Source organism: Oryx dammah, unplaced genomic scaffold, assembly GCF_014754425.2.
Source record: "Oryx dammah isolate SB20612 unplaced genomic scaffold, SCBI_Odam_1.1 HiC_scaffold_5, whole genome shotgun sequence".
Taxonomy (NCBI): Eukaryota; Metazoa; Chordata; class Mammalia; order Artiodactyla; family Bovidae; genus Oryx; species Oryx dammah.
Window position 1 is genome coordinate 64,721,678 of NW_024070189.1, and position 25,492 is coordinate 64,747,169.

Below are 25,492 nucleotides of genomic sequence, written 5' to 3' on the forward strand. Positions count from 1 at the left end.
GTCCCTGATCCTGTGGAAACTTGGCTACAAATGGAAAATATGGAAAGTCAGACTTCAAAGGCAGTCAGTGTGTTCCACAAGCCCAGAGGAGACCCTCATAACCCCATACTCTCCTCAGGAGACCGTGAAAGAAACTGTCTTCTTCCTTGCAACCCATCTGTTGAGGGTCTGTGACAGGCCAGGCCCTGCGGTGGGATGAAAGGGGAATGAGATGCAGGCTGTGGGGAGATAGATGCTGTCCCAGTTCACGGCAGTCCTGTGCGACTGTGGCACGTTGCAGTCAGCTCTGCGTGGTGGGCTGGGCTTTGTCGAGCCTGTCCGGTGTCCCTGGAGAGGATGACTGTTAGTTGATGGGGTGGTCCCTGGGGTGCTGAGCTAGAGCCCCATGCTGCTAACTTTTAGAAGAGACCTGCGTGGGGAATGCTTGTCCTCAAGCAGAAATGATACTGTGCTATACTTTTCTAAATAAAAAACTTAATCAGCTTTTAATTTGTTGGGTTGTCAGATGAAGCTGGGAAGTGCCCCTCTGTCCGTCTCAGTCTGTTCATCTGTGTGCAGATGATGGTGTTTAACAGGTTGGGCTGATCTGTTTGTCATCGACATTTATTCCATCAAATGTAAGTTAATGCTTACTTGTACTGTCACTTTGGTAGATTCACCACAGAAGACAATTTTAAATCCAGAGCCAACTTTTTTTTTTATTGTAAATGAATAACCTTTAATATATAGCTTTAAGTAATACTGAGAATTTAAAATCCCTAAATCCTCAGATGATAAATCTATTCATTCTTTGCTTCTAGAAACAAGAAATTTAACATCCAAGTCAACTGAATTTCTGAAGGCCTGGCACATATTCCCATTCTTTCTTTTCTCTGTGGTGTCTCATAATCACTATTAATACTTTTCTCCTTAGAGCATCACAGCTTTCCCTCCAATGCAGCCTTCTGTGTTCCCCATCAGAAAGCACTGAGCAGAACTGCCTGAGGTATTCGGCCTGTGTTTCTGAATTGTCACCTAAATCTGTCCTGTTTGGGCAGTCTGATCTACCCATTCACAGATGGGGAAGCTGGAGTGGCAGGTGTCTGGGCAGCTCCCTCAGTGCTGCGGCTGCTGGTGTACTTACTAATAACAGGCTGCTCAGACCCCCTGGAGGCTCTGAGGGTCTTGTTTCCATCTCCTCCATGGACATAAGGAAATTGATGTTCTTCACAAGTGTTCCCCACAGGGAGGCTATTGGTGGGTTCATATCAATGACTTTAAAAAAAGATGCCTATAGCTTAATCATAAGGAGATTTCTGTGATATTCTTTCAAAATTATCCATGCATGGTCTCTTCCATTTGTTTCAATAAACCTCCAATAAACACTTGGGTCCTGTGTAAATAGCAGTTTGCTTACACTGATCCACTTATTGATGGACAGGAAGTAGAAGGGACACAGAACTTGCCCACTGTATGGGGTCCATGTTTCAGCCCTGAAATGTGGAGAAGGTCTTTTCATTGCCTGTGTGGTCACACTCCCCACCCATTCCATGCCTGGTTTCCTGATAGAGGCCAGGGAGGCTTCACTGGGTTGGGAAGCCTGTGGACTGAGACGGGGAACATCCATGCCTGTGCCCAGCTCCCTCTGCTCTCTCAGCATCCTGAGGTGTAGGGTGATCAGCTGTGCCTTTCCCACCTCTAAGGCAGTCTACCTGAGAGGACACACCGCTCTACCCAGAGGGCTCCTAGCACTGGGCGCTGTTCTCAGGGAGGTAGGAGATGAGCTCTGACCCCTCGACGAGGTGGCATTCCTCAGGAGCAGACACCTCCTAGTTGATAGTTTCCTCGAGCTCTTGCCGTGGGCTCCACATGACTGGAGGAGAAAGCTGATGTTCAGACATCCGCTCTACACCCTCCAGGAAATCCTGTTGTTAGCGGAATTATTCACCTTGGCTCTCAAGCTGGCTCTTGAGTTTAGGGTTAATCCCCTAATTCTCTCTTCATCCAGCTTCGAAGGCCCTGACGTGATGCCGTGGCAAATCTAACAACAAATCTAACAGAAGGTTTTCCTTCTGCCTTTACCTGAACAATAGAAGCGAGATAAAGTGTACCAGATGCTTGTTGTATGCTCAATAAGCGGGAGGCAGTGATCGAATATATGCTACATAAGGCATCCCTTTATTTCACTGCGTTCTACCTGTCCATCTGGCTTTAACTGCAGAGTGGTGTCCTGCTAGCAAAAATCAAAGTCGTTAAGAGTCAGGTTTTTAAAATTCAAATGAATAAATGAAAGATTGTAAGAAAGGTTGTTAAAGAAGTATTAGTGTTAAAAGCATCTCAGACATGAAAACCTTAGAATTTAGATGTCAGTATTTCATTAGTGATGAGTGCTGTTAGCAAAGCTTGCATCCCAACTGTACCGAGTGTTTTATAAATTGAGCACATGGGCTTCCTGCCGTAGCTTCTCCAGGCAGTAGGAGCCTGAGGAACTCTGAAGTAGGGGGCTTCCTCAGCTCCCCCGATGCTGGACTGAGGTGCTGCCAGTCATGGGCTCAGCACCAGGACATTGGCAGGGCTGAGAGCCTGCAGCTGCCCAGCCCTCAGATGCCCTCAGCCCCATCTGCACAAGACTCACCTCTGCTTCGTCTGCAAAACCCTGGCCACATCAAGCTTCATTCAGCTTCATGATTCCGTGGCTTCCTCTTCTGAGCAGTGAGTGTTTTGATTCCTTCTTGGCTAACTCACAGAGCCAACATTTTCCCAGAAGCCACTGAATCCCATAATATTTTGAATGATAAATTGAGACTTATTCTCTAACCAAGGATGACTGGATTCATGGCCAAGGAGGGGTACATTTGCTCTGGGGCCAAGGTCCACCCTTCTTTTCCTGAGCCTCACATATAGCCTAAGATCATGAGCACCGCCTAAGATGGATGAAAAGGATCCAGGCACAGAATCTGAGGATCTTCATTTGTCCTCTTTCAGCAGCTTGCAAACTATGTTTTTGGTAGCTGAGAATCTGTAATAGATTTTTGGATTATGAAAAATATTACTCAGCACTTGCATTATATTGATTCAAAAATAAAGATTATGCAGTTCAACTGCACAATAAAATACAGCTTTATGGGATGGTAATTTTTTACTTAAGTTCTCCTACGTTATAGTGGAAGATAATGGATTCAGGAAGGGCACAATGAGGAATAAAGCTGTTGTATTGTATTGGTTAAATGGCATTTTAAATGATTTGGCTGTCAAATTCGTGGAAAGGTTATGAACACTAAATGAAAAATCTAAAATTAATTCCCTACTTCAAGAAAGTGTGATTTATACCATAATAAAATTAGATTTTTAGTTAAAGAAATTTAGCCGTTAAATAATGCCCATGTGCTAACTCTCATTTATAACCATCTGGTTTGAAGCTTCTGCAGCAGATAATTTCTTCCTTAAGCAAAACGTTCGGGGTCTTGGTGTCACTTCTGTCAGTGAATTCTATTCTGTTCAGTTCTGCTACAGGTTTGGGGGGAGTACTTTTTCAAGTACTGGGAAGACGTTCTGATTGAGCCACAATAATTGATGGAGACATTGAACTCACTTCCCTCCCCAGGTGATCTTACTATTTCTCCGCCTTTGTTGTCTTCATTAATGGCAATAGAGAGGGTGATGGCCACCGTTTCAGGACTACTGTATGCCAGCCACCATACCAAGTGTGCTACAGGCTTGTATTTCACTTAATCCTCCTAACAACTCCATGAAGAAGGCACCATTCCTACCCTTATTTCACAGATGAACAAGCTGAGGCTCAGAAAGGCGAGATAATTAACCAGAGGTGGCAGGGCCGTGGCCATCGGGAAGAAGCCAGGATCGAGCCCAGACCCACCTGACTTCAGACTTGCATCTTTTAGCTCCTGTCGCTTGTTTCCAGCATATTCCCTGAGTGTTTACTTGAGGCAGCAGAACACAGTGGGCTCCCCAGGGGGCTCGGTGGCGAAGAATCTGCTTGCAGTGCAGGAGCTGTAGGAGCTGTGGGTTCGATCCCCGGGTCAGGAAGATCCCCCGGAGGAGGGCATGGCAACCCACTCCGGAATTCTTGCCTGGAGAACCCATGGACAGAGGGGCCTGGCGGGCTACAGTCCATGGGGTCGCAAAGGGTCAGACCCGACTGAAGGGGCTGAGCACACACAGCAGAGGATGGTGGTGGGATTTCCAAGACTTGAGTCTAGCCTTGCCCCGGTCACTTGCCACCCTGTGACAGCTGAGCAAGCTGTAGCCTTTCCTCCTGTAGAACCGCCCTCATCTGTACATTAGGGCATGTGATTTATTCCCCTTCTTCAACAAACTTCTGCTGTGTACTGTGAGTACTTTCTCCTATTATATATTTAAATTTTCGATTGACATGTATCAAACATGTTGGAAAGTGTATACATCTTAAGTGTAGAGTAGAACTCCGTTAATTTTTACAAAGTGAACACACCCAAGTGACTACCACCAAGATTGTAATTTAGGACATTCCCAGTAGCCCCAGAAACCATCTTTTTTTAAAATTTATTTTTAAAATTGGAGTATAATCACTTTACAATGTTGTTTTTGCTGTACAGCATGAATCAGCTATAAGTCTACATACATCCCCTCCTTCTTGAACCTCTCTCACATCCCCTCCCCAACTTTCCACCCCTCTAGACTATGAAGTTAGGTATGTACAAGTTTAGAATTGCTATTAATTCCTATTGAAGTTCTTTTATCATTATAAATCTAACGTAGTCCTCTCTCCTCTTTATTCCTTTCCCCCCTTTTCTCTTGTCTTTTTTTGGGGTTTTTTTTTGTAATCCCACTCCTTTGACCTTATAGCATTGCTTTTACAATGTTTTAGATATTAATACGATTGTAATACTTAAATTCCATTTGACCTCTTGAATTTGTGATATCATCATTCATTTTAGTCCTGTAAATAGTATTACCTTAGAGAGCATTATTGTTGTTGCGTTAAGCAGCCAGAACTAGATTTGTTCATTTTTTAACTCTTTCTGTTCTTTATTACTTCTTGGACAACTATGCATTCATCTGAAAACACTTTCCTTTTGTCCAGAGTGTTTCCCTGTATTGCTCTTAGTATTAATCTGCTGACAATGTATTCTCTCAGTTTTTGTCTGACTAGACATATCTTTATTTTATCCTTTCAATGGGTATAGAATTCAAAGTTTTCCAGAAATTTAAAGATGTTGTTTCATCTTTCATTTAAAGATGTCACTGAATTTATGTATCCAATTCAAGCATAATAATGTAACTCAAGAGGAGGCTGTGTGGATTATTGAGTTCATTTCCTTCTGATTCCCTTTTCTAGGCTGGCAGACCCTCTTCTGGTTCCATTATTTTCTCCTGTAAAGTTGGCTATCCGATCTTTGTAGGAGATGTGCCCTCTTCTCCTTCACCACCCACTCTCTGGCTATTTTAAAGATTCTTCTTTTTGTCCTTGAATATTCAACTATATTTTCATGAGCACCTAGTTATGGTGTTCATTGTATTTATCTTGATTAGAGTTTCTAGAGATTCCTAAATCTTTGGATTGATGCCTTTCATCAATTTTGGAAAAATTTCAAGCATATATCTTCAAATATTGATTCTGCCTAATTTCCTCTATCTGATACTTCAATCACATACTTGTTAGAACTTGTGAGTTCTATAATGTCTCTCATACTCTCCTGTGTTTTCTACTCTTTATTATTTCCTTTCAGATCTTCAGTCTGGTTATTTTCTACTGATCTAGTCTCCGGCTTATTAATCCTCTGTTCAGTTGTGTTTAGTCTTCTGTTAGATTCCTGTTGAATCTGACAGTCATTTATTTTGTTAGTTCTAGGATTTCCATTTGATTCTTATTTTAATTTCAATTTTATGGTGAAATTCAGCATCTTCTGTTTTCTTAAACATATTAGTCATAATTATTCTAGCGCTTGTTTCTGATAATTCTAAAGTCTGGATAACCTGTGGATCAGTTTATGCTGTCTTATTGAATTTTAGTCATTTGATACTGTTTCCCATCACGCCTAGTAATTTGGGTTTGGATGTTGGACAATATGTATTGTCAAAAAAATTAATACAAGCCTCAATTAAATAGAGCCGGGAGACAAGAAGGGGGAGTTCTCATATGCTGTGACAAGAGCAGAATTCAAAAGGAAAAAGAAAGACTCCTTTCATTTCCTGGCAACAGCCTAGCTAATGAAAAGCCATTAACTCTACGTTTACTGTTACCCTCTCAATTCATCAATACTTTTCACCGCTATAAAAATGTCCTTCCTTTGCCATGTGGGGACTTGCACATGGCTCATCATGGCTACAGAGCCTGGATTTCAAATCTCTTCTCATCCTGAACAATGCCCCCCCCCCTTTTTTCTTGGAGGGATAGCTAACAATTTATTAGTTTTAGGTTAAAACTATGAAAAATATATGGTGTTTGGATTACTTTGTTGTCTCTCAGAGGACTCCCTTTTATTTGTTAGATACGGAATGCTGGCAGATCATCTTGATCTACTCAGGAAGAGAAGTTCTTTGAGAATATTTGATTTTAACTGAAAGTCAGCTGCATTTACCAGGACCTTTGAGAGCTTAATTTTTGTCTTCCGAGCACCATGATACTGTCAAAATCTGTTTTTAGTGTTTTAGTTTATTTTTTAGTTTGAGGCGAATTTTTTGCTTATTTCTCAGCCTCTTGTTCTTTATATATCCAATTCAAGCATAATAATGTAACTCAAGAGGAGGCTGCACAGATTATTGAATTCATTTCTTTCTGATTCCCTTTTCTAGGATTGCAGATTCTCAAGTTTTGGTTGCTTTTGTAACCTCAACTCAGGTATCTCCCAACTCAGTGAGGCTACTTTAAGCTCCAGAAAATTACTTTGTTTGACTTCTCTGAAAAACCACAAATTCCCCAAAGGGAAAATCTGGCAGTAAATATAGGACTCTCCACCAAAGCCTTTTCTTCTCTCCAAATATTGGCTAAGTTTTGTCTGCCTTTGTTGCTCTCACATGCTTTCAAAAACTTTTTTTTTGTTGTTGTTATTTATCCAATTTTTGTAGTTGTTATTAGCAGAAGGATTAGCCTAATACAAGCTATTCTTTCATGGCCTGAAGCAGAAGTCTATCTCTAATTTTCACACTATTAATTGAGTGGAGTTAGAATGTTTTGTGCATAAGCTTTGCAATTAGACTTTGGAATTTAAATCCCAGCTGGCCATTGACCAAAGTGTGAGAACTTGGACAAATTTTAATCTCTCTGACCCTCTACTTCCTCTACTTTTTAATAAATATCTGAGAAATAAAGTTGCAGAAACCTTAAAGGTCAGATAACTCCACTTGTATTTAAACTATTCCAGTGCATAATGAAAGGGAAACTTCCAAATCCAGTATATGAAACTGATATAATTTTAATTCCTGAAACTGAGAAAAATGACACCTAAAATTATAGCTCAATCTCATTTATGAATACTAATGCAAAAATGTGTTTAAAATCATAGTGAACAGTATCTAGCAGCATATTTTTTAAAAAACATATCATGATTAAGAAAAGCTTACTCCATAAACATAGATATAATTGACTACTATGAACTCTACTAGATAAGCCATCAAATTAATAGAGCTGAGGAGGAAAACATCATAGGATACCTCCATAAGTGCATAAAAAGTATTTGGTTAAATTCAACACACATTTATTTTATTTTCATTCAACAAATATGTATTGAGCATCTGCCCTATTATAAATAACACCGAAAATGCAAGAGTGAGAAAGATGTTGGCACCATCCCAACTCCCATTCCAGTGGAGGGAAAGAGCCGATAAATAAGCAAGTAAGGGGACAAGCTAGAACATAAATTTATTTTTAAAAGTCTATAAAATATGCATAGATTTCACTAATATGATAAACATATCTGGGCCAAAAGCCAGTATTTTACTTGACTAGGAAACATTATAGGTTTTCTTCTTAAAATCAGAAAGAAGACCAGGTTGCTCACTGTGTTTAAAATTCTTAACATTAGAGAAAGAATTAGCTGTAAGAATAGGACGAGAGTAAACAACAATAGAAACTGGAAGAAAGAAAGGAAATCATTGCTATTTGCATATTGTATAAATCAACAAATGGAGATGCCAAAAGAGTCATTTGAAACCTATTACAAACAATAAGAAATTCAGTCAAGTGGTTGGTTATATCAATATGTAAACTTCAATTGCTGTCAGATATACAAACAAGAAAGTTATAAGATATAATGAAAGACAAATTCCATTTATGATAACAAACGTATGTAATAAAGACATTTTCAAAATATATACAGGAAAATTATACTCTTGAAAGAAATAAAAATAGACTTGAACAAATTATTTAAAATACCATGTTAAATAAGGAGATAGGTTATACAGAGGTCAACACACCCTATGGTAATTGATAAATTTTATGCAATTACAATACAATTCCCAGAAGGTTTTTTTCTCGAACTGTAACAGTTGATTTCCTGTTCCGCAAATACTAGTTACTTCCAGGGATGGCGGCAGCCCCTAGAGCAGAGTCTGAGCAGCAGTTTAGGAGCTGGGTTTACTTAGCGCATGATGCGCTTTGTGGCTTTGGCAGCTCTTGTTCCAGTTATTGTTCTCCAGGCTCCCTCGTTTGACCCTTGAGCTTATGAAGAACCAGCATTTGGGAAGCCTGTTCGGATAATTGTGCCTGCTGCTATGCTGCTGGCCTGTGACATGGTCTTCCGTTGGTCTCCACTTGGCCTTTTGACTCATTACAGAGATGGCAGTCAGAAAGTGTAATTTAGGCAAGACAGGACAATCTTTTCAGTGCCTCCTCAAGTTTCCTTCCTAATATTGGCTCCCATTTCCTTGCCTCATAAGAATACTAGACGAGAATGCTAAGGTATGAAAGACATACTAATGCTAAGGTATTTAACCTTCTGTTCTTCAGTTGCTAGCATGGATTTTCACCTTAATCTCAATATTAGGCTCTTTATCGTAACCAGGTCATTTATAACAGATTGCAGATGCTTTTTACTAGTCATGAAACCACAACAGATTTCAGCCTTCCCCTGCATTACTTCTCACTGGGCCTTTTCCTGCTGCCTGACCATGCCTTGTACTTTTTGGCCTTTTCTTAAGCTATTCTCTCTTCCTGGTACACCCTCCCTCCCATATTGCTATCTGAAAGCCTGTGCATTCTTCTGTGCTATTTGCAAAGGTTCTTTAAAAAACCTTTTTTTTTTTCTTACATTTTTCATTTGATTGTGAACATATTGGTATTTGTCAAGGAAAAATCTCCTCTTTATTTCTCAGTAATTTGTGTTTGTTCTGTACCCTTCTGTTCAACTGTAAATATCTTCAATTCAAGGACTCTGTCTTTAACCTATGCAATTTCTGAAACACTTTGCTTATTGCTCTGCACATTGCAGGAAGATGAGATTGAATTAAGAAGAGCCAAGGCTTAATCTAGTCCAGTGGCATGGAGTGGCTATCCAAATTGTCCATAGTTTCCCACACTTTGGAAATTATTGAGGAGCATAATCAGTCACCAGATCATGCCAGTGGCCTGCACAGGAACAGTAATGGTCTTTACCATGGCACCACCAATCACAGCCTGCTGTTGCTCACGGCATTCTGGCTCCTGTCTGCTTATGTTTTCTCTACAAACACTTGCCGTCTAGGTCAGGGTGGGAATTCGACTTAAAACAAGGTATTTCCTAACAATTGGAACCAGCCCAGTTTCCATATAAGGAATACCATGAGAAGTGGGTCTGTTCATTAAAAACTGCATGATTAACAGTATTTTTGCTTAAGCCAGCAAAGCAGCAAGTGGTTTACATTTACAGATGTGTATGTATATGTTGAGAGTTTAGGAGTCCCAACACTGCTGAAAGTCTTTTATTTATGAGATTGTTCACCCTTCTGTGAATGAATGTCTAACAAGAGGTGAGGTATTTGCAAGTATTTCTACATATGAGTTATTCTTCAAAAACACCAAATCTTTCTTGTCTTGCAGGAATCCAGAAGCCTTGACATCACAAGAAGAGAAGGTAGGGAAGATGCACTCATATTCATTTCATTCTCACTGTGGGCATATGGATGTAGTTTGGTAAAGTTAGGATTAACTTCAGACTGTGGGCAGCCTGTTCTTTGAAATTTCATGTGACCTGTTCTGGGTGCTGACTGCTCGGCACCTGCCTCAGGGGCTGCAGGAACGAAAGCCGAAGTTTGCTTGTGAGAACCGTGTCTCCCACCTTCAAGTATCAGAGATGGGGTCTAGGGAACTGGCTCATTTGCAGTCTTTCAAAAGAAGCCTCATTTCTGAGTGAAGTTTGAAATAAGTGTTTAACCTGGTGAAAACTACATCAACAATCAAAATTGTTTATGGTTTGAGATATTTCAATAACTGGGAAAAGTGCCACTGTGAAAAATATTTCTGATTAGATTTTTATGACTTTAGTTAAGCTGAAGTAGATATAAGTAAGTAATTTTCCTTTTGAAAACAATTCCACCATGTTTTATTTTCCCTGCCAGAGTTCCTCTAGTGCATTTGTTTTCTGATTACTAAGGTAAATATATGGGTGGTAATTTCTGAAATCTTTTAGTGGAAATTGAAGTTACTCTTACGTGCCTTCAGTGATACCTAGTCTCTAATAAGAGACTGTCTTTTGTATGATTTATGGAAATCACCACCAGTCATCCCTTTATTTCAGGGATGGGAGGGTGAAGTTAGGAACCAAAGTGCGTTCTCGGTCTGGGGTCTGGCCTTTGGTTTTAGCTATAACCACACCTCCTTCTTGGTGGTATTGTCTCCAAAAAGAGCACCAATCATTAGAGGTGAGAAAATCCCATACTGATTTTCAAATCTAAAAACCTTGCCTCTTGGTTAGTTCTTATTTTATGCAACACAATGAAAAACAAAGAAGGGTCACATTACTGAAGTGTGCCTCTAGACTTAAACTTTCCATCCTGTCTATACTCATGGGTTCAGAGAACCAGTTGTTTGCTGCTGTCTGTGGTACTGGAATCCTGGATACAAAGGATCTGGTTAATCTAGCTCTCAGATGAACTTTCTGGCTTTCACTTTCATTTGCCATTGTCTCTGGTTTGGGGCTCGCCGTCCTCTGAACTGCATCCGTAGCATAAACCACATCGTTTGGACATCAAAATCAAATGGTACTGGATGAAGGTGGGTGGGGCAGGGAAGGCCTGTTTCTGATTCTAAGTTGTGTTCACAATGGATATTATGACCATGTAACCTGGAGAAAAATAGCCATTAGGAGACAAGTTGGCATGAACTTTGGTTTAGAATACTATTCATTCCACTACTCCTGAGTGTGTGTGACTGGTGCACAGCACTATTTGCATTATGGAATCACACATGAGCTTAACTGTTTTGGACTCTTGCTGTTCTTGTGGTAGAAATGTCTTTAAATAGTAAGGCCAGGATATGAGAAAACCATGTGTAGTTTTGCTCAAAGGCATAAAAGACCTTATTGTACCTGAGACTGCAAATTCCTAGAAGACTATGTGTCTCAGGGTGAGCAAAGGCATGGTTAGGCTGTGCTCTGTTTCCCCATAACCCTCTTCTTTCTTGAAGCAGCATCTTTCATTACTGGCTTACTGGGAACATATGCCTTGGGTTTGTACTGGTAAATTTGTCTTGATGTAACAGAAACATTTTTCTTCCTTCTGTGAGCCGATGTTTCTTGCTTGCTTCTGTCAAAGTAGAGTGTTTGAAAATTCCTGAGATAGCCCAGTGCCTTAGTGTCAGTGCTTATAACCTGGCAGGAAGGAAGGGAAAGTGGGACCTTGAAGGTCAGTTCTGAGTATTTTTTAAGTCTGAGATTCAATGGCTTGGGTAGTAGGGTTGTTAATCTTCCCCAGAACAGTGTATGTGTATGGGTATAAAAATAGTAGAAGCACTGTGAATATTTCAATAAACACTCCTGCAAACACAAATAAGACATTATTGTCTAGCAATGAACACTTAGCTTTGACTTGATCTGGCACTGAAAGAGGAGCAGATAATTAACCCTCTGAATTTTTCTGCCTAGTTTACCAGGCCCAGGAGATCCTGGGAAGGTCTAGAGGGGTAGCCTCTGGACCACAAAACCTAAGATACTTTTCTGGTTTTGTTTTTATGTAGCATCTGACTCAGGGTATCAGCTCCAACCAGGGCTCATAGCTACACATGGATGACCAATTGCCACTTTACACTCTGTAACTTTTGGAAGCTCTTGATTAAGTCTGTGGAGTGAGAGGTGAGGGAGCTAATATTAGCAGTGGGAACGGAGTCCAGGCTAGGTCACGGTTGTGCTAGAGATCATTAGGGTGGCGCGAATGCCCCGCGTGCCTCAGATGGGCTCTGTGCCTTAGTTCCCCTGTGCTCCTCCCATCCAGTGCTGTCTTGGTTCTCAGACTGTAGCCCAGCTTTCTTGCCTCATGCATTGTCCCTGCAGCCTGCCTGCTCTTTGTCCCTCATCTTGTGAAATCCCACCTCTCTCCTATCCCTTCCAACTCTCTTTCTGAAGAGTTTTGCTTACCCTACTTTACCTGGGAGTTAAGGGCTCCTAGTAAGTCATTAATTTTCTGAGAGCTGAGACCCTCCCCTCTTTCACTCCTAAATTCCTCAAGGCCTTAGCCCAGGGCCTATAGTTGCTCAACAATCATTTCCTGAATTAAGTGCAAATTTAAAAATTGCCTTGTATATGTATTTTTCACTCTGATCCTGTCCCAGTGATATACCAGAGAGGCGCGGAATCGTTTGGTTCTACAGAGGCACTTATAGGAAGTGTTCTGTGGATATCCAGATATTCCCAGCTGATACATTGATGAAAGTGCTCCATGTTCAAATAGGTTTGGTATTATAGGTTGGATTGTGTCTCCCAAAAAGATAGTTTGAAGTCCTAACCCAGAATATGTGAATGTGACCTTACTTGAAAATACAGTCCTGGCAAATGTGTAATTACAATGAGGTCATATTGGAATAGGATGGACCATGATCCAATAAGTGAGATCCTTTTGAGGAGAGCAATTTAGACACAGACACAGGGAGAATGGCATGTTCTAAAGGAGGCACAGAATAGACTGAGGGCATAAGCCAAGCAGCACGAAGGGCTGCCGTCAGCAGAAGCTAGGAAGGAGCGACAGAGAATCCTCCCCTAGAGCCCAAAGGGAGTGTGGTCATGCCAACACCTTGATTTCTGGCTTCCAGCCTCCAGAACTGGGAGAAAACAGATATCTCTCGTTAAGTCAGTTACTTTATAGAACTTTGCTACAGCAGCCATAGGAAAATAAAACACTTGGTAAATGCTGGACTCAATATCAAGCTGGTTGTTATTTTTATTGCAGAATCTCTTAGGTTGTGAAGATGTTAAATAGGACTTTGAAAAGGGAGTGTAATATGCAGCATTTCCCAAACTTAGTTTCCCATGGCATCTTGATTTGTTTTTAATCATCTCTGGCTGGGCTTTCGCAGTGCCCTTTGCAAGCCCTGCTTTAAAGAGTCCACAAAGAGGGACCGCTTTGACAGAGCCCAGGACATGCCCCAGCATGTGACTGTCTTCCAAAGGTGGTGTGTGGAGACAGTGGTGAGATAGTGTTAATTGTATCTTTGATATTCCGAAGTTTACGAGAGTTTCATGTTCTTTATCTCCCTTGACTCTCAGTAACCCATGATATAAGCAGAGCAGATGGCACCTTACATGAGACTCCTTCCTTTTCATGCTTGTTTTAGTAGGAATAAAGAGCCCTTTGGGCCAAGGTCCCTCTGGACCAATGTCTCTCTGAGACATTGAACCTCTCTCTAATGGGCAGGTGATGATTTGATCTCACTCCATCACCCAAGGATTTCTAAGCATACACGATCACTGCCAAGCCCAGAGAGCTGAGAGGGCCTCTTGGAAGAGAACTTTCTAGGGGAGCTTTGTTTCCAATTTAGATTTGTAGGAAGGACTCTCAGGGGAGCCTGGAGGGCGATAGAGGATCAGATATTGTGGCAGGACAGCAACGTTGGGAGGATGTCTCTTGGTACCCCAGTTGGCCCTCCTTCCACCTCCAGGGCAGTCTTACATCATCCTCTTGCCCTGGGCCCACCTCCAGGGCAGTCTTACATCATCCTCTTGCCCTGGGCCCCCCTTTGCCAGCAGCACAGGGAAGGCAGATGGCTGCTTCTTCATTGCCTCTCTAATACAGGCGTTTTTACACCTCCCTCTAGTCACCTACAATTTAATTTCAACTTTTTTTCTGAAGCTTCCACAAAAGGTGCCAACTTCACCTCACCGAGACACTCCCATGTCCACTCTGAGGGCTGATGCTGATGATAACTGCTGGGATCCATCTACCCAAACCGATGCTTTTCTCTAACTGATCCCATCACACTGAATTACAGTCATGAGAGAACACTCAAGTGAGCTGAGCAGCCAGGATAATTCAGCCCTTGTCAGCCACCTTTTAGAGCATGGGGTGATCAGTAAGCTATTCCAGATGTCTGTGACTGTGCTGTGATTAGAGGCTGTGGGTTTTGGGGGTGGGCACCAATGTCATACTGCATTACCCATCTTCCCTACGATGGCTCACTCACACATTGCCTTCTAGACCAGCCTGTCGTGGCTTCCAGCAGGGCTGTGAGGGAGACTTCAGAGGAGGGATGCTGCTGTCTTCACAGAAAAAGAGAGGGAAGTGACAGTCACACAGCCAGGGTGGCTCTGTCTCCTTAGCAATGCAAATCTCCTGCATAAACATGACCTGCCAGTCCTGAGTGTGTAACTAGAGCCTCACTTTGTGAAAACCCTTGGAATTATTCCCTTAATTGGCAGCTGCCTCTAATAGCCCCTTTTTATTTCTTTGCATCTGGGTGAACTTCAGCTATCAAGAATTGCAGTCTGTTTACCATTAATTTTGATTTTGTTTAGCAGATGTTTTCTGGGTCTCTCGGTTGCCTGCATAATCTATCTTGGTATAATGTAAAGTGGCTGACTCTTTTCGATGAAGCAGATTAAACTGCTAACTTCTTTTGAGATAACTTCTTTAATGGCTGCAGATGTAGGGACCTTACAAGGAAGCCACTCAGATTTCTCAGTGCCTGGGGTAGTGGGTCCTTTTCCAATCAAGACTGCCATCTGGGGAGAGAAATGCGATTTCCTTCCCTATCCTACCCCCACTCTATACAGCAGAGCTTGCTTGTTCTCTCCAGCAGTTATTGGGCTCCAAAAAGTTGGGGGTGGCACCTGTCTCCTTCAGTGTCTAATTCCACAGCAGTTGACTCTTTCTGGAGAGTGCTTTCTCTTTAGCTGCTGGAAAACTGATATTGTACCTATGTGCCCCAGGTTGAGTGGGGAGTGGATGGCACCACTGGCTGGTGTATTCTGGTTGCATACAACGATTTGGCACCCAGTTTGGCCATGACCAATTAGCAGAATCCTACTTCTCCGCTTACTCACAGTGTGACTTGGGGGAAGTTACTCAATCTTCTCTGAAAAAGCTTCAGTTTAGTTCAGTCATTCAGTCGTGTCCGACTCTTTGTGACCCCATGAATCACAGCACACCAGGCCTCCCTGTCCATCACCAACTCCCGGAGTTCACTCAGACTCACGTCCATTGAGTCAGTGATGCCATTCAGCCATCTCATCCTCTGTCGTCCCCTTCTCCTCCTGCCCCCAATCCCTCCCAGCATCAGAGTCTTTTCCAATGAGTCAACTCTTCTCATGAGGTGGCCAAAGTACTTGAGCTTCAGCTTTAGCATCATTCCTTCCAAAGAAATCCCAGGGCTGATCTCCTTCAGAATGGACTGGTTGGATCTCCTTGCAGTCCAAGGGACTCTTCAAGAGTCTTCTCCAACACCACAGTTCAAAAGCATCAATTTTTCGGTGCTCAGCTTTCTTCACAGTCCAACTCTCACATCCATACATGACCACAGGAAAAACCGTAGCCTTGACTAGACGGACCTTAGTCGACAAAGTAATGTCTCTGGTTTTGAATATGCTCTCTAGGTTGGTCATAACTTATCTTCCAAGGAGTAAGCGTCTTTTAATTTCATGGCTGCAGTCACCATCTGCAGTGATTTTGGAGCCCCAAAAAATAAAGCTTAGGACAGTAATAGTACAGACCCTTAGTCCTAACTCTGCGTTGTAGAAACCCAGCTTGCACTGGCTAACGCCTAAATACCTTGTGAAACTGCAGAATCTAAGGGAAGGTGGATCTGGCCTCAAAAACAGTTCCTATAAGACCTTACACTCCTTTTCTTTCCTCTTCTTGGTGTTTTGGCCTCTTCCACTCAGCCTTGCAGGTTGGCTCCTGGCAGCTGGTGCTCACAGACTCCTGACTGACTGCTCACCATCTGAGAGGGTGAAACTACTTTCCTCCAGAGTAAGCGGAGAAAGGTCTCCGTGAAGATTCTGATTTGCTGGCCTTGTATCATGAGTCAAGCCCTAAACCAATTACTGGCAAGGAGGGGTTGAAATAGTGTGATTGGCCAGGCAAGATCATGTGCTCTTCCCTTGGGGATTCGCCCTCACTCAAATGCCAGAGAGTGGGTACAGGTTTGGTCCATAGAGAAAGGATGCTGGGCACCATGCCCTCACAGCTTCCTGGACACATTATGGGGAGGGATTCAGCATGGAGAGCCCTTGGCCCAGTGTGGGCCGTGGCATCAATGCACAGTGAAGTTGGTGGTCTTCACTGTGGCTATTTTCATACTTTATCTGTAGGTTTGGCCTCAGATATACCACAAAGAACATCTCAGTCACCAAACCCATTCCTCTGTCTTCAAGCTGACTTACAGATGATGTTGCAAATCTTAGTCTGTTAACTTTTCCTGTGAAGGATTTTCTGAAATTTAGCCCAGAATCTTGAACTCTTTGCTCGGATTCTCTTATTCTGCAATCAGAGAAACAGCTCTCTTCTTGATGATGTCTTTAAAAACTTAACCACAAACACACATCAAATTTGTATTCCCAGATTAAGGGTTTTCTGGGCACTGAGGTCAGAAACTGTCTTGAGCATCACATGCTAAATCCTTCCTATTTCCTTTTAATTACTTCATCATAATAAAACGCAGGCAGACAATGGCCTTTCCCAAGGACCAAGCACAGCCTTAGCTAGAGGAGTCTCAGGCTGTGGGCGACCCTAAGCTTCTGTTCCCCAAGCTTCTCGAAGACAATTCTAAGTGTCTGGGCATGGAAACACCAGCCGTGGACTAAGCCCGAGTGAACCTGAATTGTCTCTGCTGCCTCTTACGTGTTCTCCCTTAATCAAGGGTCTTCCAGGCTCTGGGTGAGTGCTTCCTCCTGTCACCTGGCCAATGTCTGCTTTCTCCCTGCTTTGGAAGAAGCAGGACCTTGCCGTGTATAGCTCAGGGAGCCACTCGTGCTGCCGATTGAATGTGTGTGACGCCATGCCTGCTGCCTCAGCACTATGGTGCATGGCGCTGGCGGCCGAGGTCTGCTGCGCTCCAGTGGAGGCTCCCACACTGCTGTGTAGGGTGAGCCCCGGGAGAGAAGGGATCGAGGCCCTTCCTTGTGGGGTCTCCCACCTGGTACACACAGATCCCCACACACCCTAGGGCTGACCTGGCTCTCTCAGCGAAAGTAAAACTTCTCGGAAAGTAAAATCGCAGGTGTAGGTTTGCCAGGTGGTTCAGCTGTGGGCACCCCGTCTCGCCTACTGCACTTACTCTTCCCACAGCCGCCCTTGGGAGGGCTCCCTCTCCTTAATGACCATCCTTAGGGAGCCACTCTGCTCTTTCTGACACCTTGTGGGTCCCTCAGATAGAAAGGCCTTGAAAGGTGCCCGTGCAAATGAGCTATGTGCTTGTGGTGGGTCTGGGTAGGGTGAGGAAGCCCTGTACAGTGAGCTGTGTTGGTGGTGAGAAGTCTCCTTGGGAGTTGCTGTTGCAAAGTGTGTCCCTAGGCCCCTCTCTGGAATGGCTGGGGAAAGAGTCACATTGTCTGAGAAGTCATACCCCTCAAAGGGTATGAACCTCTGTAGCTTCATAAGGACAGTAGGGCGAGCCCTTCCTGAGACAGCATCACTGTGAAGCACACTAAGCTGGCTTGTCAAGACCCGGAAACAGAGGTGATGGCACCCCCAGTAGACCTGCTGAGATCCCATCCTTCCCCAGGGAAGGAGGCAGTCCCTTGTCTTCTCTGAGATCCCAGCAATAGAGGCTGATACTTGTCATCTTCGCCCCTTGCTTGGCCCCTAAGCCTGAAGGGGTTTCTCTGCTTTTCAGGAACCCTTGAAATGATCTGTTGCGTACAAACTCTGAGGTCCTTTTCAAACTTGTTAAGCCACTTGCCCCAGCAATATTAATGTACCATCAGTGAGCCTCTGGGGTTAATTATCTGTGACTTAAAAATCATTAATTTCTGTCTCTTCTATTTTATTGCTACTCAGCAGTCTTTCTTGGGAACAAGGTACAGAATCTAACTGACCATTGTGATCTAATTCCTTTCTTGTCATCAGAATTAGTTCATCTGTTAAAAACTCTTAAAGAAAAACCCCAAAACTCCCCCGTCTTATTTTCAGAGTGTGTTGTCTCAACATCAGATCTTTCCTCTCTGAGCTTCCTCAGACACGGAGCCCACGCGGGGAGTAATCTGCAAGGTGATGAGTCCCGTTTGGAGGAGTGAGGCCTGGCAGTGCGCTCTGTCCTCGTCAGTCCCAGTCTCTTGTGGGCGCTCACTGCTGCTGTGCCACTGGCCTGTTTCTCCCCTTGGGTGCGGCGAGGGCTTCACGGGGTGCCCTCTGGTGCAGACGCTGGCCGTGGTGAACAAGCTACATGCCCTTGGAGGGCCCCTGCAGGTCAGGCAATGAGGGCCAGGGATCTAGGACTTTACAACCCACCCTGTGGTTCTCTGTACACTCATTTTTTGATTATGCTTTTTGGCTGGGACTGTCAGTGGGCTTCAAGAAAATGCTTCAGGGCGTGTGTGTGTAGACAACTCTTTTTGCAAAATGTTGAATTTTGCATGAGGTAACATTAGCTTGCTTTGTGCTCTTGGAAAGTCAGGAAACATGGGCCCCAGAAATGAACAAGCACTGACCAGCCACCAGCTCTGTGGGGTGTGGGCAATGACCAGCAGCCTCTGGGTCCTGGGTGAGGGCAGCAGGTGGCCGTCCGGGCTGGTGTGTGAGTATAGTCAGCATCATTGAAACGTGCATGGGGCTAGTTCACCCAGGTACCTAAGCCAGTTGTTGTCCATCCACCCACTCTCCAGAGGCCTCTGTGGGGAGTTCTCAGTCCCTGAGTGCTCCCTGACTCCTGCAGTGCTTCTGAAGCAATGTTGAGGAGCTTGGTTTGGTCATGACTACTTCTAAAAGATAAATCACTCTGGTAGAAAGGTAAGCACCATTCTTGGGGTTTTGCGAAGGCTTATTGGGTGCTAATGAACGTTTCCTCGGAGGGACTGGAATTTGCTGGATGTGCAGTGATGACAAGGTGTGGTCCCTGCCTTTACAGAGCATGTGCATCCATGAAAGTGTTGGCTGGGGAGATACAAGAGTCTCCTGCAGACAGAAAGGCCACAGCTGCCATGTATGAGGGCCAGGTGCCTTGTAAGGGGCAGACGCCAAAGCAGGGGAGTATTTGCTCTATGAACGCCAACATGGGAGCCAAGGGGAACAGCTCCCTGAATAACGTGGTGGAAATGATGTTTCAGAGTCTTCTCTCCAAGGGACAGTTCTGTTGGCAGAGGATCTCTTTTGGGCACACTTGATTAGTGGGGACAATTTTGTTGTTGGAAATAGCAAAATGCAGTCCAAGTAGCCCAAACAAAAGGAACATCTTGTTGGCTTAGTTAACTGGAAAGCTGAGTGGAGGATGGAGGCATGAAGGGTGCTGGCTTCAGGCACACCTAACGTAGGGTACCAGGATCTGGTTTCACTCATCTGCCCTCTTGCAGTTGACTCTCCCGGTGGTGAGTGCCAACCTCCCTTACACCTCCAAGTCTTTTCCTCTGGAAGTGCTACTCAGATTGGATGGGCTCAGGTCACATGCCCCATCCTGAATCAGTGCCTGAGGCCAGGGGGCTGCTGCACGCTGCTGGGTTTAGCAGGGTCACGGCTGCGCACCTGAGAGTGAGAGGGAGGTAGATGCCCAGATGACAGCGGGGCCTCTTCCCACAAAGGGGACATGATGCAGGAAGGTGCATGTTATCAGTTACCAAGTTATTCCACATCTGAATGTGTGTTACACCCTCTTAGGCTAAGCTGCAGGAAGCATTTACCTAGTGTTTCCGGGTAGGGCGTTGCTCCCATCTTCCCAGAAGGAAAGGGGATGTGGCTTGGAACCCAGATCCCTGATGACAAATGCAGGCCTGTTTGGTTTTCTTAAATCACAGCTGCCTCCAGCAAGGGGGTCTCCTGCTCCTTCGACCCCCTTCCCTTGTGACAGACATAGTGACCTGGTAAGGTGCAGTAAGCATCCTCTGGCCTGAACTGTGGGGGTATTATTGTTTGTTTGGACCCCAACACATTCTGCTTTCCTTAGCTCTTCAGCGAAAGAGCATGAAGATCAAAAGCTAATATCAAATCTCCCCCCCCCCCAGCCCCACCCTTTGGTGACTTTAGTATTTACCTCCATGAAGCTTCCAGGAGCTTTATTTTCCATTTTTGATGAGAGATCCTGCTTCTTTCTTGGAAAGGAGATGGTGGGAGCTCTCTGCACTGCTGCTTCCAAATGGGCATTTGATAGCAGGCAGGGACACAGTTGAGGTGGGGAGACCTGGTCCTCACAGAAAACCAGTGCTCTTGTTCACCAGCCACTTTTAAGTAAGCAGCTTCTTGTGTTTCCGTGGTTGCTCAGACCTGGGTTTGATCCCTGGGTTGGAAAGATGCCCTGGAAAAGGGAACAGCTACCCACTCCAGTATTTCCTGGAGAATCCCATGGACAGAGGAGCCTGGTGGGCTACAGTCCATGGGGTCGCAAAGAATCAGACTGAGCGACTTTCACTTTCACTGATTTTTTTTTTTTACTGATAGATTAATATAGTAGTAAAGGCTTACTTCACTGCTTTAATATAAATTGCTTAGATCAGAAGAGTTCTTAATGGAAACATTTTTAACATACTCATCTTTTATTTAATCCTCATAAAAGCCCTCTGACACAAGCACTGGAATTTTATTTTGTAAATAGAGAAAAACAGGGAACCCTTTGAACGCCATAGGAAATTGATCAAAGAATTAAAATGGGCTTAACTGAGGTCATCCAGGAAAGCACGTTCCTGATGGAAATTCAGCAGTGTTTGTACAATTCTGATGGAAATGCTCCCATTTGCCAACGGGACTCATCACTCTGCAGCTGAAGTACCCACAGGGTTAGGGTGATGGGACCCTGCAGGCTGCCGCTGCCAGAGAGAACCAGAGACCTCCACATTTAGAAGAAATGGGCCTTAAAGGAGAAAATCACAGGTCTGGAAAAAGAGTTGTGGGAGTGAAAATACATTTCAGTCTGTTTGTTTTACTAATTTTAGCAGTTATTTGTGCTCTCTTTTTGCTGGAAGCAGCATTCCCATCCAGCTGCTTGGCTGCTTCATTTGAATTTTTATCATTTGTGTGAATCACTGCATATTTGGGCACAAAATAGGAGTCCTGTGGCTAAGAGGAGACATTGATCTGACAGGGTCAGATCTAATCTCATGCTTAGAAACTTCAGCTGAAAATAAAATGAGTTGAGGTTTTTTTTTCCATTTTCTTTCTTCTTTTTTTAAAGACAGCAGATCTGCAAAGCTGTTCCTCACCCCTTTATACAGAATGTACATCTTATACTTGGATAGTGTTGCCAGGCCACTTTTTGCTTTCAAAGGACTTTCTCATTTGTCATCTCATTCACTACATTTAAGAAAGCTGTGCATGGGGTGGCGTGAAGAAACTCTCATTGGTGACTTGAAGAGTGGAGAAACACGATGTTCAGAGGCGGCAAGGGGCTTGTCCCTGGTCACAGAGCTAGCAGAGGCGGGGCTGGAGCTGTGGCGTCAGCTCTGTTCTCCTCCCCACCAGGCTTCCTCTACACAAGTATGAGTTGACAGCAGACGTTTTCAAATTAAAACACAATGGGAAAGCCCAGAATTTTCAATCCTGTTATAGTTCTTTTAAGAATAAATTAGTGTGAAGACGACTTTTCTCATCTGTCAGTGTAATGATTCCATACCTTGGGGATTCAGAATATTCAGAATGTGTGTGGGGGGAATGGTAAAAGTTAATCATTTTCACAGTGTCTGTCTGTGGTGAGGTTTAATTATCACTTGACATATTTCATGGTTTAAAATGATGACAGTTTAAAATAGAGCCAGGGAGAGCCAGAATATCCATTCATTACTGTGTGCCTGGCGCCGCATTCGAGTAACCCCACAAATACAGATGCTCCCCACACAGACGATTCTGCAGCCTGTTCAGATAGCTGCATATGTCCCTGGAACTGAAACCCAAATTAAGAACTCCATTCTGACCCTCCTGTCGTCATCCAGAAGGAGCTTGGGTGAATCCAGATTCAGGGCTTGTCTCTTGGGTCATATTCCAGATGCCAGCCTCCCCAGTGCTCTCCCAACCCAAACCTGGGCCTTCTGCAGAATTTCTAATGAACAAGACAGTTTGTTGTGATGTGTGCTTTGAATGAATGAATGAAAGATACTTAAACTACAAGGGGTGATAAACATGTCCGTGTGTCTCTTAGGGAACTGCATGTCTTCAAAAATGAAAAGGTTGAGAAGCAGCCGCCAGTTGTGGTTGTTGTGTAAGAAGCTCAGCTGTTTGTCTGTGTAGGAAATAATTAAATAAGTGTTTCTTCCCCATGGGATTTCTGGAAGAGCTGCTGCCCAGAGTGGACCCGTCTGTCCAGATTTCAGATTTCACTTTGGAGAGTCCAGGGAGAGGGAGCAGATGAAGCCATCTCAGAAATGCAAATGCTGTTTGACATCTATTAGCTCATTGCTTATCCAGTGCTGACAGGAGGATCCATCAGGATGCCGTTATCATGGATCAGAGACACTCAGAGTGTAGTGAGAGACGTGCCAATGCCGTTCGAGCCCCGTTTCGGAGGTCTGAGACCATGCTGGGTGTGCTCCTAGCCCTCTGGTCCAGGAGCCACCTCTTCTCTCGCCTCACTGTTTGTTTCCAAGGCCAGTCCCGCAGCCAGTCTTCATGACTGCATCCCTACCACCAAACAGCTGCTTGAATGCTCTGAGTGGCAGTGGTCATGGCCTCCTTGGAAAGTCTAACTCTCTTTCTGGTGCTGACATTCATGGAATCATCCCATGATTCAGCCCCACATCTGGAACATTCCTTCAGGGTCAACTGTTATTTTCAAAGGTCGAGACATGCTTGAACAGCAAAAGTGATGGACTTGAAGTCCCATGGCTAGTGAGTAGCAGAGGACGGATGTGAGGTCATGAACTGGTGTGCATAGACCTCTGGGCTCCCTATGGTTGTTTTTCTTCCTTTTCTTCCCACCCTTGGGGCCAGGTTTTCCTGTCTCTCAAGGGTGCAGTGTCCAACATATCCTAGATACTCAGCTACCATTTCCTAGTGATGGGCATCTTGGTTGAGATTTCTAAAGTCTCTGCTTTGACTTTTGCTTAAAACATTTCTAAATATTTTCTTTTCCTCTTGAGGGAAGGGGACCATGGGGGATGAAATATGTGGCGGCAACTCTCATTATTGAAGCCCCCACTGTAAGCTTTGCTGAGCTAACTTGTCTCCATACTTGGCAATCCCATGTGGCCTGCTTGTGTGACCTTCTATTTTATGGATGAGGGAACATGGGCTTTGGGAAGGTTAATGATTTGGTAGGCTGGGTGCTTCAGTTAGTAGATGACCCTTACATTAACCCTCATTGTAATAGAATATTCAGAGTCCTCTGTGAAGACGTGTTCCTGTGTCTTTCTAATGTGGCCTCCCTAGGACCCTTGTTCTGAGGACTCTCAGCTCTCAAGCATATCCTCAAAGCCATTTCTAAATGGTCAGCCCTTGAAAAGCTTAAGGTCAGGCACCTCTATGGCTGCCCCTGATGGGAGAGGGAGCAGTATGGAGGACTGGTGGAAATGTCAGGCCAGATACCATGAAACTCAAAGCAGAGGTGAGGATGCTGGCCTAGGCTATTGATCTTGGACGAACCTGGGCTTCCGCCCTTTGATATAGACAGTGTACTGCCACCAGAAGCCCAGGAGCCTGGAGGGAGAGTTCTGTTCTATGGGCCAGGATATTGGATGGCAGAGACTGAAAGGCCACTGTGGTGGGGGTGCAGGGCATGGTGGGCACAGGAGACTTGGCCTGGAGGCTGCCTTGTCCTACACCTGGTGGGTCCTGGGAATTCTGGGACTCTGCTCCTACATTCAAGGGGCTGAAAGGACTTTTCACCCCCACGTGCCTCCCTCCCGTCTACTTGTTAATACTTAAGCCCACCATTACTGCTTCAATCCCATCTTTCCTTATGAACACCCCAAAGTTATTTTGAGTCCTGAAGAAGTCCCAAAACTTCCAATGAGCCATGTTATACCTGACCTGGGCAACTCACCAAGCCTGTGTGCCTCTTTGTCAGAAAAGAAACACAAGCTTTTCCTAAGACCCCTAGGCCCAGTGTCTGTTCCATATTTGTTCTGTGTGACAGGTCTCAAACTGGTATTCTGTGGACTGGAATAATCTGGTGGTCATATTGTTTGATTTACATAGTGTTGACCTGCAAGGGGGTTGTTTGTATTTCTATTTTAACATGAGTAAGTTGTCAGCATTTACTATAAATAAATAAGGAAATTTAGTAACAGATCCAATTAGGATGATTATCTTGGAAAGTGAAATCCTTTGTTAACTCTGGGCCATGTGACTTCTTGGCAAGCATAGGCTGGAGTGAGTAGCCATGTCCTTAGAGAGTGCACACACTTGCCTGTCTGCCACAGTCTGCACTGCTCCCTAGTGCTTCCTTGAAACTGATATGGAGCATCAGGTACACTTTTGAGAAATCAATAGGAACAAGTTGAAATGCCAAAATATCCATGATCATTAAGTTACCTGAGTGTGCTGTGAAGGTACTGAGTCCTCGTTTGGACTCAGATACAGGTCTGGTAATAACAGCCCAGGAGAACCCGATGTCAGTAAGGGCGGAGGTGGGAAAGAGAGCAAGAAGCAAGGAAGAACTTAGTGTAAAGGCGGGAGTCACCCTTATCATTTCAGCCTGTCTCCAGCATCTCTGATGAAGCTGATGTCTACAAGTGGTCCCTGGTTTAGACAGGTAAGTCTTGCATTAAACTATTTTATTCTATGGTATTTATTCCATGATCTGTAAACATTAACTCTGGGCTATAAGTCTGCAAGTGAGTTTCCAGTTTGTTAATTAATACTTGTGTCTCTTTATATAAGTTAGGTCTTTAATATGGATCAGTTGCTTTAAGCATTTACAAACATTCCACATATATTGTAAAGTAATTACTTTCCAAAGATATTTCCCACTGATATTTCATTACATCTAAATATACATTTATAGTACTCAGTAGACCAGAATAGTTCTGATTTATGTATTTTG

General features: G+C 43.9%; 1 protein-coding gene across 1 annotated transcript in view; it reads left to right on the forward strand.

The window, feature by feature from the left end:
* The window catches only part of FSTL4 (follistatin like 4), a 427,123-nt gene that overhangs the window by 27,370 nt on the left and 374,261 nt on the right, over positions 1 to 25,492 (forward strand). The window contains exon 3 of the mRNA XM_040240112.1: positions 9,995 to 10,028. Within this exon, the coding sequence (XP_040096046.1) occupies positions 9,995 to 10,028 (34 nt within the window). The remainder of the gene's footprint in view (positions 1 to 9,994; positions 10,029 to 25,492) is intronic.